The sequence below is a fragment of the Mus caroli genome, chromosome 12 (genome assembly GCF_900094665.2).
Source record: "Mus caroli chromosome 12, CAROLI_EIJ_v1.1, whole genome shotgun sequence".
In the NCBI taxonomy this organism is placed as follows: Eukaryota; Metazoa; Chordata; class Mammalia; order Rodentia; family Muridae; genus Mus; species Mus caroli.
Window position 1 is genome coordinate 68,250,082 of NC_034581.1, and position 16,789 is coordinate 68,266,870.

The 16,789-nt window shown below is 42.8% G+C and overlaps 1 protein-coding gene across 1 annotated transcript in view; it reads left to right on the forward strand.

The window, feature by feature from the left end:
- The window catches only part of Prkch (protein kinase C eta), a 195,795-nt gene that overhangs the window by 66,263 nt on the left and 112,743 nt on the right, over window positions 1-16,789 (forward strand). The window contains exon 2 of the mRNA XM_021178757.2: window positions 238-301. Within this exon, the coding sequence (XP_021034416.1) occupies window positions 238-301 (64 nt within the window). The remainder of the gene's footprint in view (window positions 1-237; window positions 302-16,789) is intronic.

Below are 16,789 nucleotides of genomic sequence, written 5' to 3' on the forward strand. Positions count from 1 at the left end.
GGGAGAGAAGGCAATTCGAGAGAAAGGGCCCTCTGAGTACATAGTTTCCAAGCTTGACCGTTCGATCCTCAAGATTTCACTTATTTCTTTGTCTCTACTGTACAGTGAAACACATTTGGATTTGTGTGGCTGTGATTTATGCATTTAGGTCACCTTGCAAAGAATTATTCAAGAGCCACAAAAAGTAATTCAATATTAAAATATAATGTGCTTTTCTCTCTCTCTTTCTCTTTCTAGGTGGATCTGGAGCCTGAGGGGAAAGTGTTTGTGGTAATAACCCTAACGGGGAGTTTCACTGAAGGTAAGAGCAAGTTGTGAGTGGTTTCTGGTGTGTGTGTGTGTGTGTGTGTGTGTGTGTAGTTTCAGCACATGATTAAGAGGAATGTCTATCGATGGAAATTATAACAGGAGCATTTCCTGAAAGATGCTTTAAAACCACAGTGTAACTTGAGCTGAGTGAGCTCTGTGGCCCGGCAGGCTACTGGTTCAGATCCACAAGTTAGCGTCTATTGTGGATCGGTTAATTTTGTTATCATGTCCACTGCGGCTCGGTTCTTACCCGTTGTCATCCTAGCTAAACTGCTGGATCGTTTTCTTTCTTTGGAGTCACTTTCTTGTATTGTACTCTAGAGTCTTGTGCCAGACTTTTAGTTCGCCCCCAAAAGAAATTTGCGGTTCATGTTCTCCTTTTCATAATCTCCACTTTATTCTTATCCTTTAACCAATTCTGTGCTTTAGTGTTCGCCAGACAGCTACTAAACTGTCCCCCACAAACCAAAAGCCATTTTTGAAAAATCGAGGCAAAAATTATACATGGTGAAACAAAAGATCAAATGTGAATAACTTGAATTTCAGCAAATAACCCAATAACTCAGCTCTGCAGTCCAATTCTTCAGAAGGTTCTCTGCCTGTGTTTCCTATTGGTCAGTCCTGTGGCCCAAGGCAATCCGTATAATACAGTCTCATTCCCACGAAGTATTTCTGTCCATTCTAGAAGTTTGTGTAAATGGAATTTTATAGTGTGTTTTTTTTTGGGGGGGGTCTAGTGCCTTTGTCTTAGCATCATTTCCTATGGATTCATTTATCAGTGTATCTCAGTATTTCACCTTTATTGTCAATCATATTCCATGTCACTCTGCCATGGAGACAACCGCAAACCCCCCAGTTAGATGGAATTGCCTTTAATACAACTTATGGAAGTTCTTATGACTTATGAATGGAGGGCCTTTGTAAAAATGCAAACGACAACTCTTTGTCTCAGTTTCCTCTCTGCTTGCCCCCTTTTCCTTCCTCCTGAAAACTGAAATTACGTTGGGGTCTTGTGTGTGCTCTGCAAGTGTTCTACACCCAGCTCTTGCATAGCCCCTTCCCCATCTTCTCTTTTTGAGATGGGATCTTACTGAGTGTCCAGGTAAACCTTTAAACTTATCTTCCTTTCTGCCTCAACCTGCCAAGCTTTTAATTTAGCCTTTTTTTTTTTTAAATTTAGGAGATTTTATTTACAATAAAGCCCAGTGTGTCAGCATCATCTTCCATACTTTGACCATTTTGTGTCTTCTTTATGAGGTCTATCATGGAGGGTAACAGAGATTTGTTTTGTTTTCTTTGTTTGTTTGCTTGTTTTGTTTTTTTTAATGTTGCAGTTTTATGTTGAAGCCAGTGTGTCACCTTAACGTCTGTGATATAGCAGGAATTCAGAATATATTCACAGACACTAGTAAAAGCTCCCCATTGTTGTTGGCCCACCACAGAAGTTTTGTTGGAAGTCAGTTGATCCCGTGAGTGGGCCCATCTCTCTTATCTAGTCTGGATGTTGATGTTTGGGCGTGTTTGGGTCGTGGCACACGCCGTGCCCACTGTCCATTTGCAGTAAGATGTAAACTACCTTTGCTCGTGCTTCCTTAGAATTTAAGGTTATAATTAGCTGGTCAGAGTATTTTGAATTTTGATTTCCTTTTTAGCATTGGCTTATCATTTCCACACAGGAACCTTCTGGATTTTAAATTGAATTTGAGATGATGGCTGTCTAGATCAGTTTGAGCAGAATTGGCAGCTTATTCATAAGTGTCTTCCACGTGGCACATCTCTCCACACAATGGCTTTGAATAATTAGTATTATTGGTATTGTATAATTTTCAATATAGAGCTTGCTTGTGCTTTAAATTTTTTTTATTGCTAACTACTTTAAGGTTTGTGACGTTGGAAATGGAATTTTGAGAATTTCATTTTAAAATTAGTGTATGGAAATTGTGTTTTGTACATTAGCTTTATATGCCATGGCTTAATTACTAAATTCACTACTATTTCCAATAAATGGAATTCCTCGCATTCCTCTTCATCTTTTGCATATGCTTGTATAGTAATCATATCGTCTGTGACTAGACAATTTCATACACTTATGCCCTTTTAAATGCCCTCATGGTATCCCGAGGCCACTGTGACCTAAATCATGGTCTTATACCTACCCTTTCTAAGGAGGAAGACCTTGCCATCCTCCTGCTTCAGCCTGTGGAGTAGCTGGAGTTACAGGCATGCACCATCATTATCATATTTTTCTTTTCTTAACATGGCAAATCTTTAAAAGCACGAGGCTCTTTAGCTGTAGATATTTGACTGGTTGACTTTATCAAATGAAGCTTTTTCTAGTTCTGGCATCTCTCAGCTCTTAAAAATGGTAGGAGAAAAAAAAAAAAAGAAAGTTTGAAGCCAATTTTTAGTTGGGCAGTGGTGGTGCACGCCTTTAATCCCAGAATTCGGGAGGCAGAGGCTGGCTGATTTCTGAGTTCGAGGACAGCCTGGTCTACAAAGTGAGTTCCAGGACAGCCATGGCTATAAAGAGAAACCCTGTCTCGAAAAACCAAAAAAAAAAAAAAAAAAAAAAAAAAAGGTAGGAGAGGCTGTTACATTCTGGCAAGTGCTATTTCTTTCTGAGAGTATTCCATACAAGTCTTCTCGCATTCCTCTTCATCTTTCTAGCAAGTACTTACATCACTAGCTGGTCCCCCCAAAGCCATGGAACTTTTCAAGAATGGGACTGTTTCGCTTCGTTTAGGACAAATTCCACAGTCCTGGGGCACAATGCGTACTCAACAAGCAAAGGCAATCTGGTGATTCATCGAAAATCCTGAGGATTTTAAGTCTTTTCAACTTTTTAGTATTTTGCTTCACATTTTCAGGACATCTTGGGTCTCCCTTGCACAAGTACAGTTCAGGAGATTTTAAAGCATGTACTGTTTGCATATTCAGCATTGATGTCTTGCAAATTGGTTACAGTTCCTTTGAGAGCAGAAACCTTTCTTTTGCTTGTTATCTTGGACATGGAGAATCCGGGACAGATGAATTTACTCTTTGCTCAGTGGAATAAAATTAATGTGGTATTCTACATACCGGCCGTGGTACAGGAAAACCCAGAAGTTGGAAAAGAAGCCAGAAGAGGAGTGGGTGAGGTTCTCATCTTCTTGCAATGTTGCAGGGACACTTACAGTCCTGTGTGCTATGGCATATCTGACTGTGCTGCAGACATTGTGGGTGCGCTAGCTCTCTTGGACTAGGAGTTTCTAAGATGTATCTTCCTTAATTGTGCTGACGTGGGAAAACACTTGGATCTTGTCTTGGTATTTATTTCTCAGTCTTAGTGATTAGAAGGGAGAAATGACAGATCATTTGGGGGTGAGTTCTCTTAGGTCATAGCAACTGTATTCTGTTTGGAGCTGGCCCTTTGTGACAGGCTGAGTTTACCTTTGACAACTCTATCTCCCTCTCAGCCAGTCCTTCTTTCTGACTCCGGTAAGAATCCAGCTAGCTGCTGCTGAGGAAGACAACGAGCTCATTGGCTAATGACACTGTGCCAACAGTGCTCGTGGTCCTAGGGCTCCACCCTAGGTGCATTTGCATATTTTAAAAAATGATATATAATCTATTTTGCACACAAGAACTAGACTTTAATGTTGGGATGTTGGGAGCAGAGGCATCTAAGTGTGGGACTTATATTTAGTAACCTTTAGAGCTGTGGTGTGTATGGGAGCATTGTCTTTTCAGTTGGGATTCTAGACTGGGACTCAGCTTCAGCTCACTTGTGGTTTTAGTCTAAATGCTGTTCTCTTGTCAATGCAGAGGATGGAATTCACATTCTCCCTCTCTCCATCCCCTCCTCTCTTCCTCTAATCTTCTTCTTCCCCCTGCCCCCACCTCTGCCCCTCTCCTAGCCGAGGCACCAGCCACAGCTGTGGCAAGAGCCTGACTGCCTCTTTGAGAACGTGTCTGGCTTGGGCTTGCTCCCAGCCACCCCCCTCATGTTACCACAGGGGTTGCTTGACACAGGTAGTGTGGAGGAGCTGAGGCTGGAGGCATGCCAATGGAGGATATAAGAAGAGACTTGGGACTGGACAGTGCCATTCGTAGCTGTTAAACAGCACAGTCTTTTAGTCTCTGAAGGGCGGCCAAGTTAGTAAATCGCAGAGTACACACTACTTCTAGAATTGGAGTTGATGATGAGGGACCACGGAAAATTCTGCTTGTGTGTGTGCAGCATAATGTGCATGCATGTGTGGGTGTGTGTACAGGCAAGGGGAGGCCAGAGGTCGACGTAGGGTGTCTTTTTCAAACACTCCCCACCTTATTTTTGTGAGACAGTCTCTTACTCAAGCTGAACCTCACTTAGTCAGCTAGACTGGCTGGCCAGCAAGCCCAAGGATCCTTCTGTCTGCTTCTCCAGATCAGGGATTCCCAGCATGCACCACTGTGTTAGGCTTTTTAAAAACAAAACAAACCAACCAAACAAACAAAAGACAACATGGGTGAAGGGGATGGAACTTGCCGTTCTTCGTGCTTGTGCATCAAGCACGTTGCCAATGAAGCCACCTTCCCAGCCCCTGGGGAGGAGCTTAAGCAGAGAGAAGCGTGATCTGACTTGGCGTCAGTTGGTTTTAAGGCTTGGGAGGAGAGTGTTAGATTGTAAGGGCTCAGAGTGTGGCGAGCCATTAGGAGACTATAAGGGGAAACTGCTGGGTTTGAGCCAAGGTGGAGTCTAAAGGACCAGACAAGAATGGTAGCACTGACAGATACATGGAAGCACAATCAATAGAACTTGGTGATCCACTTAGTACCAGGGGGGAAATAGGACTCTCGAGAGTTGCTGGGATGGTACTGTGGGCTTATGGCTAGGGTCAAAACACTGCATGGACGATAATGACTTTAGACTCGGACAGGAGAATTTGAGGTATTTGTGAGAAGTCTGGGAAGAGATATCCAAGTTGACCCTGAAATGAAAGTCCAGACTCTAACCAAATATTCCAAGCTCTAAGTGCCAGGTAGAATGCAGACACATGGCTGGAGGGACCAGTGAGAAGCTGTAGAGAGGCAGACCTGACCAATGTTGTAGCTCTGTGGGACTATAACCAACTACTACCAACTACAGCTACTACCAACACTTAATGTTTAGCTTAGAGTGTGTCAAATCAACTCAAACTCCCTTGTAGATTTACCTACTGAGCACTTGTCTTACTAACATACTCATTACTGAAATACCAATATTGGAATGCTTACTGTATGTTAAGGAGCTTCCTGAAGAGCATCTAACATACTCCAGGCTGGCGTGAGAATGTTTGATAGTGAAGATTGAACAAAGAATGCAGCATAAAAGACTTTATAAAGCAGTGTTTGCACTGAGGTGTAAAAGTGATCTCTTCGTTAAGATAGATTCAGAAAAACTCTAAAAACCATTGCTTTGTGGAAGTCACTAGCCCAGGCCTGGGGCAGAAACAGCTCACGATTGAGAAAGGTCAGGAGCAGAACTCCCAAGTGCTGAGGCAGGGGCATGGCTGGCCCATGGTTATTTTGAAAAGACTGTTTTATGTCATTCTGCTCCTCTTTGGCCAAGTATTCCTGGGGTCCATGGTCTAATCCAGTTGGGATTTATGACAGCGGTGAAACAGACCTGGATCTTAATAGACTTAGACACTGGCATTGTGGCTACCTTAGTTATTATCACTGTGTTGGGCTGAGTCTCACTCAGAGACAAGGGAAAAAATGTTGAAGGGTCAGAAAGGTATCAAATTAAAAGCATACTCACTTGATTTGGAAGGGAACCAGAAATAAAGTATGCTATCTTTTCACTTGAGAACAAGTCAAGCAGATGTTGCTATATTATAATGTTAATGGAAAATACAGAGTGATGTCACATGATTTGGAGAGAATGTGGATTTGTCTGGACTCAGGGTTCCTCAGGCTCAGGTGTTTGGCCCATAGCGTGAACATTTCACGCGGCGCGTCACCTGATGGAAGCCCAGTGAGGAGGGAGGCTTGTCTGAATCTAGCCAGGCTTCCAGAGCCAACCATGGGGATCAGAGGATGGGAGAATATCTCAAATGCCACCATGTAATAACATCAGCAAAATCCATAGTGGGCACGTTTTATAGCAAGAGAGGTTTGAATCCTTTGACCAATTTGAAGGAAAAGAAGAGCCAAGAAAATAGACATTTTAACCAGGTATAAGGTATAGATCATTCTTATAGGTGGTGATTATATGGAATTGTTAACATTATTTAGGTGTGATTGTGGCATGGTGGCTGTTTAAGATAAAGTGAGCATCTATTTACCAACAAAATGATATAACATCTGTGTTTTATGGATAGGGTTAATTATGAATTGGTTGGCCGAATGATTGATTTTTGTGTGAGCATGTGTGTGTGTGTGTTTATGTGTGTGTTTGTGTGTGTGTGTGCATGTGTGTGTGTGTTTGTGTGTGTGTGTGAGCATGTGTGTGTGTGTTTGTGTGAGCGTGTGTGTGTGCATGTGTGTGTGTGTACACTCGTAGAGTTTAGAGGTTAGTGTTGAGTGTCTTCCTTTATTGCTTTCTTTTTTGAGTTAGAGTCTCACCAAACCTAGAGCTCACCAATTCAGTGAGACTACACCTAGGCAGTGAACACCCGTGTTCTTGTTTCTACCTCTTCCTGATGATTGGTGTGTGCATCACCACACCTGGCTTTGTGGGTTGGAGCCTGGGATCTGAACTCAGGGCTTCATCATGACCCATGAGCACTTTATCAACAGAGCCAACTCCCCAGTCTCCATGAATTGACTGTTGAATTTACATAATAATTATATGTTGGACGTGGGTTTCTTAGGCTGCCTTGTCTGATTTTGCATGTTCTTGGTGTTGTCTTTAGTAAGAAAGCTAAAAGAAAAAATGAAAAGAAAAAAAAAAAAGAAAGTATTTATCTTTTAAACAAAAAGCCAGAATCTGGGTTGCTTTTATGACACCAAAATCATGCTGTAACTATGAATACATGTACTGTTCTTGCTTTAAAAATTGAAGCTAGGGAATGGTATTTTGGGGGAGGCTATTTTATTCTTAATTCTCGATTTTTATGTATTCTAAAGAGGCATATTAAAAATTTAAATGTCTAAAGGACTCAAGAAAGGTTTTTTAATATGCCCACGTAAGTTGTGAGTCAAAAGCTGCAGGTAGGACAGAGTGAGGAAGATAATTCCTTTCTATCTGTCAGGAAACTCTCATACATCATGAGTGATGGGTGGATCAGCTCCTAACAGTTACATAACATTCTGTGGTTGTGAAGTTCCTTGTTAAGAGAGTTTTCTGAGCTAATCAAGTCAATAAAAATAAATAATAATAATAATAGTTCTTTATAAAGACAGAATGTCTCCAGAAGACAACACACACACACACACACACACTCGTTAGCTGTGAGTTTGAAGCTTGCTTAGGGAAACGGGTGGTGGGTGGTGGTTTTATCTTGTGTCATCTGTCTCCTTGATCTGTTTCTCTGGGGCAATGCAGAGAAGACCCTGGATGTTAGTAACCTCTGCAGCAGGCAGCGAGTTAGAGTGCACGGTAAGGGTTTGACCTGTTTCTTTCTGCGCGTTTGCCTCAGTGTTCCCCTCATGCTTCCTGTCTCAGACCACGGCTGCATGATTGTGAAGCTGGGCTCAGACCCTGCAGCCACATCCATGTGGACAGAGAAGCAGTCGAGACGAGGCTGTTGCAAAACTGCAGCCCACAGTTTCACACTCTGGCTAATGCTTCTCGCACCTGCCATTTTAAAAAGAAAAGCAGTCACCTCTGCTGGCAGTTGATTTATAATGTTTCTTTGTCACCTTTGAAGCCCTGTGAGAATGTCTTGACTTAGCTTTTTTTTTTTTTTAATCAGCTTTAAAATTTATTCATCTTGTGTATTGCGTTAGTCTTAGGAATGAGTGAATACTTTAGAATTCTTGCAGGCCTGAGCAATCCTTGTGATTGGCATTGGAAATGGCTGGTAAGTGAAAACAGGGTAGAGGAACTAGGAAAGGAAGAGATGATACTTGCATCTCTCCTCCATGGCATCTAGCATATTTGTGGAGCATCTTCTGGGGACCGGGAAGTGCCACACTCACATTAGAACACAGATCTGCCTCGTTCCTTCTGCTGTCAGGATGGCCTCTTAATCATGGAGTCCCTGCCATCCTGAACATTAGCCCATTTGCTTCCAACAAACTTGTGTGGCCAGTGTGGTTCTCAGTGTGCAAAAGGTGAGGCAGTCTGTGGACAGTCATTTCCTCTGACCCAATGTAAGATAAATGTCAGAGCTGAACTCCAGTCAGAGCAAGTCCAAGATCTTTTCAGAATATCCATCTGTCCAGAACAGGGAAGCCTAGGTTGAGGGGTTCCATCTAATGGGACATCTTGCTGCTTTGTAATAGGGTAGTATTATCATACAAGGAGGTAGGGGACTTACTTTGATAACAGCCTTGATAATGACAGTTGATTGAAAGACAGAGCTCCCGTTACCTTATTATTGAGCTCCACATGCCAACACTTGCATCAAGGGTTACATTTTCCACATATGAGCTTCAGTGAGCACATCAACACCCCAGCACAGCATTCCATAGTGTTCTTTCTCTACTCCACCCCGAGGAGAACTGGCTTTGGTGGTGGCATAGGTCCACCTTCTGCAGTCTCCCATCTTGTGATACTTTCTTTTTGCAAGGTTTCCTATGGGCTCCTCCTTTGACATGAAGATCAACATTCCCTTGGGGGCCTAATGAACATGCCATTTTGTGCCTGAAACAGCTTTCTACCTTGGAAGAGTGACAGGCAAACTGTAGTAATGGAACTTGGCAATTTGTGAGATATTTTCCTAAAAAAATAAAGAGTGGATTGAGTCAGTTACTTCAAAGCGACTATTGCAGATGTTTGGTGCCCGCCATCAAAACAAAACCTTTACACCACAATTAGGCTTTTAGAAAATTTATCTCTGCCCTTTTTTTTTTTGTGAATGTGTTGTTTATAGTAATTCAAAATCATGAATTTTGAAATTGTGTAATGAAATGTATCAACTTTTGGAAGAGTTACAGGATTCAGTAAACACATAGTTTTCAAAATGACCAATACAAGATATTCCAATACCATAATCATGCTGAAATTGTTAGACTGACCAGTGGGTTTTTTCGTGTAAAAGTATCCAGGGCTTTATCTCCCACATTGGAGCATTTGTTGAGTTTTGATGGATCAAAGAAGAATAGCCGTAATTGGTGGAGGCTGTTAAAGTGCTTCCTCTTTAAGCTCCTCTCTGTGTGAGGCTGGATTTTGTCTACTCTTTGACTAGAAAAAAACGTCATGGATAAAGTACAGGAAGAGAGGGAAGAAGGAAGCTGCTGCTTTCAAGTCAGGCATCATTTAAGTTTTTAAATTATGAAACAATGTGATCATTTGTTTCATTTTGCAGTACATAGTTGCCTTTGAAATGCCATGTTACTATGGAATGGCTTCTTCATTACAGTCTTGAGTCAAGGAAGAAATGTTTACACTTTGACGTTTCAATCCCTAGTGTGGTCATATTAGTAAAATCTCTATAACCCAAAACTCTCAGAGCACCAGTAGCTTTAAAGTGTATAAACGAGTCCTCAAACGGAAAAGAGAAAAACTTTTTTATAATTTCTAGGTTATTGTCCCCAAAGCTCACCATTTAGTGGGAGAAGACCTTGGCAGATGTTCATTTAGGTTCAATTGAGGACTATTAAAATTTTAGATACTGTAAGCAACAAGCTAATTTAGTCATGTTTGTTTCTCTGCCTGGTATGTGTTTGTTTGTTTGTTTGCTTTCAGTGTCCTTGAGTGGGCTCGAACTTGTTGCGTTTTTAAAAACTATAACATTTTGTTATTGTTATTACTATAAGATACATATTTTCAACCAGTTGTTCCTTACAAGCCTGCTCTCAGAAAAATAAGCTCAGGAAGTGATGATACCAAAACAATGCCAAGCTTCAGGTGGTTGGTCACAGGGAGAGTGCTGACTGTCTAGCTAGGGCTGATGGAGACAGCCTGGTTACTTCTGAGCAGGTGGTCAGGGCTGTGAGTGCAACAAGCTGCCCTGCGAAACCTCGGAACCCTGCTCTGCGTGTGCATGGGCCACCTGCCTGTTAACCGCACACTGCTTTGGAAACAGAGCTCTTTGAAAAAAAAAAAAAAGGTCCAGCTAGTTTCAGGAGGGTTTTCAGGCTAATCTTTCTATACTGAAATTACACCAATGTCAGATTCTTCCAGTGGAAAAGAAAGAGTTGAGTAGAACAAAAGTTATTTAATTTTTTTGATAGAAAAAAATTATTTCTTCGTTTTTTTCTAATTATATTTCAGTGTTCTCTCCAGGAGTTCTTTGCTTTCTGTTCATTTTGTTCAAAGAAACGAGACGGAACGGAAGGCTCTTCATTTTTCTCTGCTCGTTGTGTGGATGCGATGTTCTCTTTCTGAGGTTTCCCAAGCAACACCTTGTGTCAAGTGGCAGGCAGAGGGCAGAAGGACACAGTCCATGTCCCTCTCTCCCCTCCTCCTCTAATCCTGATCGTCAGCATCATAACTGCCTTATGGGTTCTGAGACTTGTGTTCGGGGTCTCAACTGAGTGCTGGATGACTCTAGCAGGACATTGGTGTAGTGGCCTAGGGTTGTAAAACTCTCTCTCTCTCTCTCTCTTTCTCTCTCTCTCTCTCTCTGTGTGTATGTGCGTGTGCTGTAGATTTCCTTAGATAGCATATATGTATATATGTCTCCTCAGTGCTCATTTTACTTAGGAGAATACAGTTGCTGCCTCTATGAATTTATATTTGGCTGTCTGCATAGTACATGGGATTGAGCAATACTTCTAAATGACTACTACTCTATCCCACTCATCAAGAGTAGGTCTGTTCATCTGTCTACCCACCTCCCACCTATCCATCCATACACAGAGTACTTACATAGAAAATTATGTAATTGATATATGTGTTTACATACATAATATACTTTATAATAGCCTTGTTTTGTTCTTAGAGCATTCAGACTTTGGTGTGTGGGCAGACTCTAGCAATTAGACTTTTTAAGATACTGCAATTTCCTTACTGTGTGGAAAGGCATTGGAAGCAGCGATGGGATTGTGTGTATGTGGTTCTCTGTTCAGGTGTCTAGGGAGGGCACAGAGCATCATTTGAGCCACTGAAGGAAGGAGGAAGGGAGTGGTCTGTGACACGGGAGCCAGAGAATGAGAAGTGTAAGTCCTTAGAAGGGATATGGCGACTGAGTGGGACTTGCAGTAGGGAGGGGATGTGGGGAGGCCTGAGGCCTGCGATGCTTTGGGTGTCCTGGTTGTTGGCACATGATCAGCACTCTGTTAATGCCTACGTCCATCTTCCAGAAAATTCCCATATCACTTAAATGTAGCTCACTACAGCATGGTTGGTGCAACTTCCCATGGGGCCACGTGAACATCCACTTGTAACTTTGGGTAGAGGTCCAGAGGGCAGAACGTGTCCCCGCTTACCGTGATTTCACGTACGCTGCTAAAACAAGAGTTTTCTCAAGTTCGGAAAATTCTGTTCTGGTTTTTCATTGTTCCAAGCTACACCGGAAGCCGTCTAACCATTCCGAGCTACTAACTTTATTACAGCTTCCTAACCCCTCAAAGTTCACTTTGCATGGAGCGTGAATCTGATAGGTAACAAGTCTGTGCACTGCCCAGGGTAATTAGCTGTAATTTAGTTTTGAGTTATGGCTCATTAAAAATGACTTATTTATGCACCTCACTGTTCGAAAACACGGGTCAGAAGATTGAGGCTGGAGCCTCCGTTCTTACCTCCGAGCGAGCCGTCGTTTGTTGTGTAGCTTTAATAGATGCCGGTGGCGCATCTTTCCCCTGAAGCTCTGCAGCTGTAAACAGGCAGGAGCCTGGTGTGGGGAGACTCAGTACCTTTGAGCAGCTTAATTCTTCCTGCATTCTGATGAAGCTTACAGTTTACCTATGAATGTATCCATCACCCTCTGAGTCCTCTGGCACAGAATTTAGAGTTTACCAAGCACTGAAAACAGGAACTTCCAAAATATGAAATGGTCAAGAGGACAAGAGGAAAACTTGTTCCAAAGTGATGGGTTCTGTTTAAATTTGGGGGGGGGGGATAGGCTCTCAGGCCTCAGACTGAATCCTAATCTTTGAAGAAGACACAGAAGCAGCCCAGTTCAAACAAGGCATCTGCTTGGCTGATTCTTGGCCTTTTTTGTCTGCCTCCATTGTAAACTATGTCATCTCATTTGATCAAGGGAAGGTGTTGACGATGGGGAGAGTTGCCAGCTGAAAAACCACATAGGAGAAAATGCAGAGAGGAGTGGATTGCTTTGGTGTGGTCCTTTAAGAGTTGACCATGGACTGGCCAGATGGTTCAGTGGGTAAATCCTGAAGACCTGAGTTCAATCCCCGAGACCCATATGGTGGAGGGAAAGAACTGACTGTGCTGGCTTACAGCCCTGGAAATGCCTGCAAGCTCTCAGTGCTGATGTGGGGACTCAGTCCAGCCTTGAAAGTGATGCAATCCAAATGTGAGTGTGAGTTCTGGCTCAGATTCTATCCAAGGTTAGACCAGAGACAGTCTACAAGGAACAGAACCAGGCAGGAAAAGGTAACGTTAAGTGATTCCAGTCAAAATTGCTCTCACACTTTTTATAGTACGTCCTCTAAAAACAGGCTCGATTGGTACTCTGTCTTGAAAACAACAGTGTTTTTTTTTCCACCCTGTATTTGTCAGTGATCTGTTTACAATGGCACCCAGGTACTAATTCTTAGAAGCCAGAATGGATCAAATATCTCAGCGTGTACCTCCTGGCCTGATCTGAAAGCATGATAATGTCACTGTCCTGGGGAAGGTTAGGTTTGTAAGATTGTCTCAGGAGGTCAGTGTTTCTGGCTCCAGTGTTGATCTTTTCCTTCATGTTGATGGGCCCAGTGCCCCAGATTTGCCATGTCTAGGCTTGGCTATGATCTGAGTGCTTTTCTGTCAGTTTTCTGACCTCCTGCACCGAGTACAAGATCTCACCTATTGGGTAGAGACTATTATGGTATATCTCTCATACTGAGAAAGGGGGAATGGTGAAGTTTACATGGTGGGCCAGGATAGGGAGACTGAGAGCATGTTCTTCAGTGACCCCTTTTTAGGCTCTGATTGTGTAATTTGCATATTTAAATCTCCCTGTTGGAGACATTTTGGTAATGAGTACTTAGATCATGAGTTTAGGTGTCTATGATAACATTCTGACTCTAACTAAGATGTAAGTGGATAGTGTCTATTCTGTGGGAGGAAATAACTGGCTAGGTACCCTCATCTCATCTCCTGGATGCTTGAGCCAAAGGAGCATACAGCAGTGCCTAGAGCAGATAATATCCTCTCTCATCTTGGGCTTTTTGAAGGATTCATAAAGACTGCAGTTTACAGTGGAAGGGAGCCATACTATTTAACAAAAACATTTTGTAAACAACTTAGTAGGGATGATAGCTTCCCCTCTGTAGGGAGAGCTGAGGGGACACCCAGCCTGTGTTGTAGAAGGGTCACAGTCAGGAGTATCTGGTTTGTCAGTCTTTTCTACACCTCTCTCCCACGTGTTCTTTGAAACGTTCCATTTCTACATTCTTGCTCTTTGCTGGCTTGGTGCACAGAAGTGGCCTCCCGTACAGCTCGGGATATAGTTTTACTCTTTTGAGGGGCTTTGGGTGGGAAAAAGTGATAAAGGAATCTCTTTCATTCTTTTGCAGAAAATAAGTCCTGCTTTCAGGTGGACCTTTTAAAATGGGTTTGCTTTTAGACATATTAACAATCCTCACAGTATAACAGGTCAAGCAAGCTAATTATCAGCCTTTTACTTAATAATGATGACAACCCCCTACCCATGGATGGCTGTTGTGGGGGGTGTCTCTACTACGCTAGATATGTGGGGTGGGTGGCTAGAAGCCATTAGCTTTAGATCAGATAAACCAGTTCTGCCACACGCAGGTAGCTGAGTGACTTTGAGCAATGGTTACCTTGTGTATGGACAAGGGGCCTAATGATCCCCACCCCTAGGATTGCTGCGAAGGTTTCGGGAGATTATGCACAGGAGCACACACCCACAGTGTTACATTAGGGTCTGATGCAGCCTGTGGACCCCACCCACTTGTAAGGAAATCCATAACCCATTTACTTCTAGGTTCTTGGTGAATCATGAAAAAGGCACTGGAAAATAATATGATGACATAAACCCTGTTTCTCAGCCATTGTTTCAAATTCTAGGCAGCAACTGAATGTCACAGGATGTATGTCAGAGCGGGGTGGGGAAGGTGCAGGCAGGTTCATTCTCCAGCTGCCTCGCCAGCTTTCAGCCCTACAGTTGGAATATATATTGCCTCTAGATCCACCCATTAGACTTGAATCTCTCCTTCTCTTGAGGCACTGCCCTAAGGTCTGGCTAATGCCAGGGGCTGCTGACCGGCTTCTGGGGAGCAACTCTACTTTGAATGGTATAGACTAACCCTAGCTGTAGGTATCCCCAGTGCTGTTCTGAAGGGGAGTGTTTAGACTTTAGCTTTAAGGTGATCAGAGAACCAGAGAGTTGTCATCCCAGGGAGTTGCTGTTTGGGGTCTCTGCAAAGCATCCCCACACTAGCTGCATCCGTCAGTATAAAGGAATACAGTGTGTACCTTCTCCCTGCTCTCCTAAGATGAATACATTCATCAATATTTACAGGACATTTCTAAGTCCCAGAAACAAGACTTAAGAGATTGAATAAGACCTGACCAAGGGAGTGGCCATTGACTTGGTTATTAGGTCACAAGTAGATGAGATTGACTCATTCTTTGTAGTTTTTTTTTTTTTTTTATGGCCTTTGGTCTTTCCCCCAAATATTTGTCCTCCTTTATTAAATTAATTCTCATTTTTAAGGTAAAATATGCCGAGTGTTTGTGGTTTTAACCTGACAGGCTTTGTTGTCTTTGAATTACCAGATAACATCTTTAGCTTGAGTCCTCAAGCTGGTTTTGTGTGCTTGCTGGCTTGTTTTGTTTAGGGCTTAACCACCACCCAGGTCCTTTGTAAATTAAAGGTGGTAACAAGCTCAAGTGAAAACGCATTGAGGAATCCGGAACTTGCCTAATTGATTAATATACACTATGCAAATTTTGTAGGCAAAATTATAATTTTATTACATGCAAAAGGGGAAAGATGCCTGACAAGTGTGTTTCTTTCTAATCTGCTCTGTGCTTTGTGGGTATGTGGGTGTAGGGTAATATATGTGGGTCTATGGAGGCTCGTTTGCTGCAGTGTACAAATCTCACAAATGTGTATTCAAGGCCCTTTTCATTAAGGGCTGCTGGGAAGTCCTGCTGCCAGGAGAGAATGGAGTCTATCTCAGGGTATTGGTTTCTTGTTTACAGCACCATTTCTGGCTTGTGGAGTATGGGGAGGTTGACTTTCATCTCCCCATTGGATTCTTGGGGGCCATGTTTTCTTTATCCAAGAGTTTCTGTTTGCTAGTTCAAAGAAAAGAGTCATCTGTGGCCCGTGTGCCTGACTTTTTCTTCTGGCTGTGGAAGACACAGATGAGGGCAGCCATCAGGGCCGGCTCTCTTAGTGGTCACCCTCACCCTCACTACTTCTGCCAGCTTGCACTTGTGACAATGACTGGTGTACTTGGCTAATTCTAACCCACGTGGCGTCCTGAAGCTTGCGTGACCACATAGATACATTTTAGTGGAGAGTGATAGCAAAGATACAGGGAAGAAAATGGGATGTGATGGGTGCCATCTCTCCGTTCTTCTGTCAGTTGGGTAGCTAACTCTCCTGAAGCAAAGAGCAGCAGAGCCCATCAGGGACAGCATCCTAGTGACCTCTCAGACACATGTAGAACCATGTGACAGAGGGTATCGTTCCTGGGCAGGGAGCTGAGCCACCCTCGGGGCTGCCTTCCTCATGCCCATGGTTTACGGATTGCTCTGCTCATATCCGGTGCTACCTCAAGTAGCTAACATTGCAGGTGTCAATGGTTGTGTAGTAGGAAATAGAGTAAGTATTTTCTCTTTCTTTCTCCCCCCCCCCCCACCACAGAGAAACAGAGAGACAGAGACAGACAGACAGACATCTTGTGGAATCTCTTACTTCAGAATGATCAGTGGGTCAAACTAGAGAGTTATCAATTCAGGAGGCCACTCCCAGCTAATAAAACACATGGATTTATCAGGCCTTTAAAGCTGGTGGGATAGGTAGTCCTCGGAATACTCAAGGGGGCTTTTACAGTTACTCAAGATTTTGTAACAAGGATAGAATTTACTCAGCTCGAACATAACAAAATATGGATAAAATAAATGAAAGATGGGTTTTCAATACACTAGATACCAGACAAGAGAAATGGGAAACATATGAAATTTATGTATTAAAAATGCCTTGAACTGTGATGGTGAGACAGGCCTTTAATCCCAGTATTCAGGAGGCAGAGGCAGGTGGATCTCTGAATTTGAGGCCAGCCT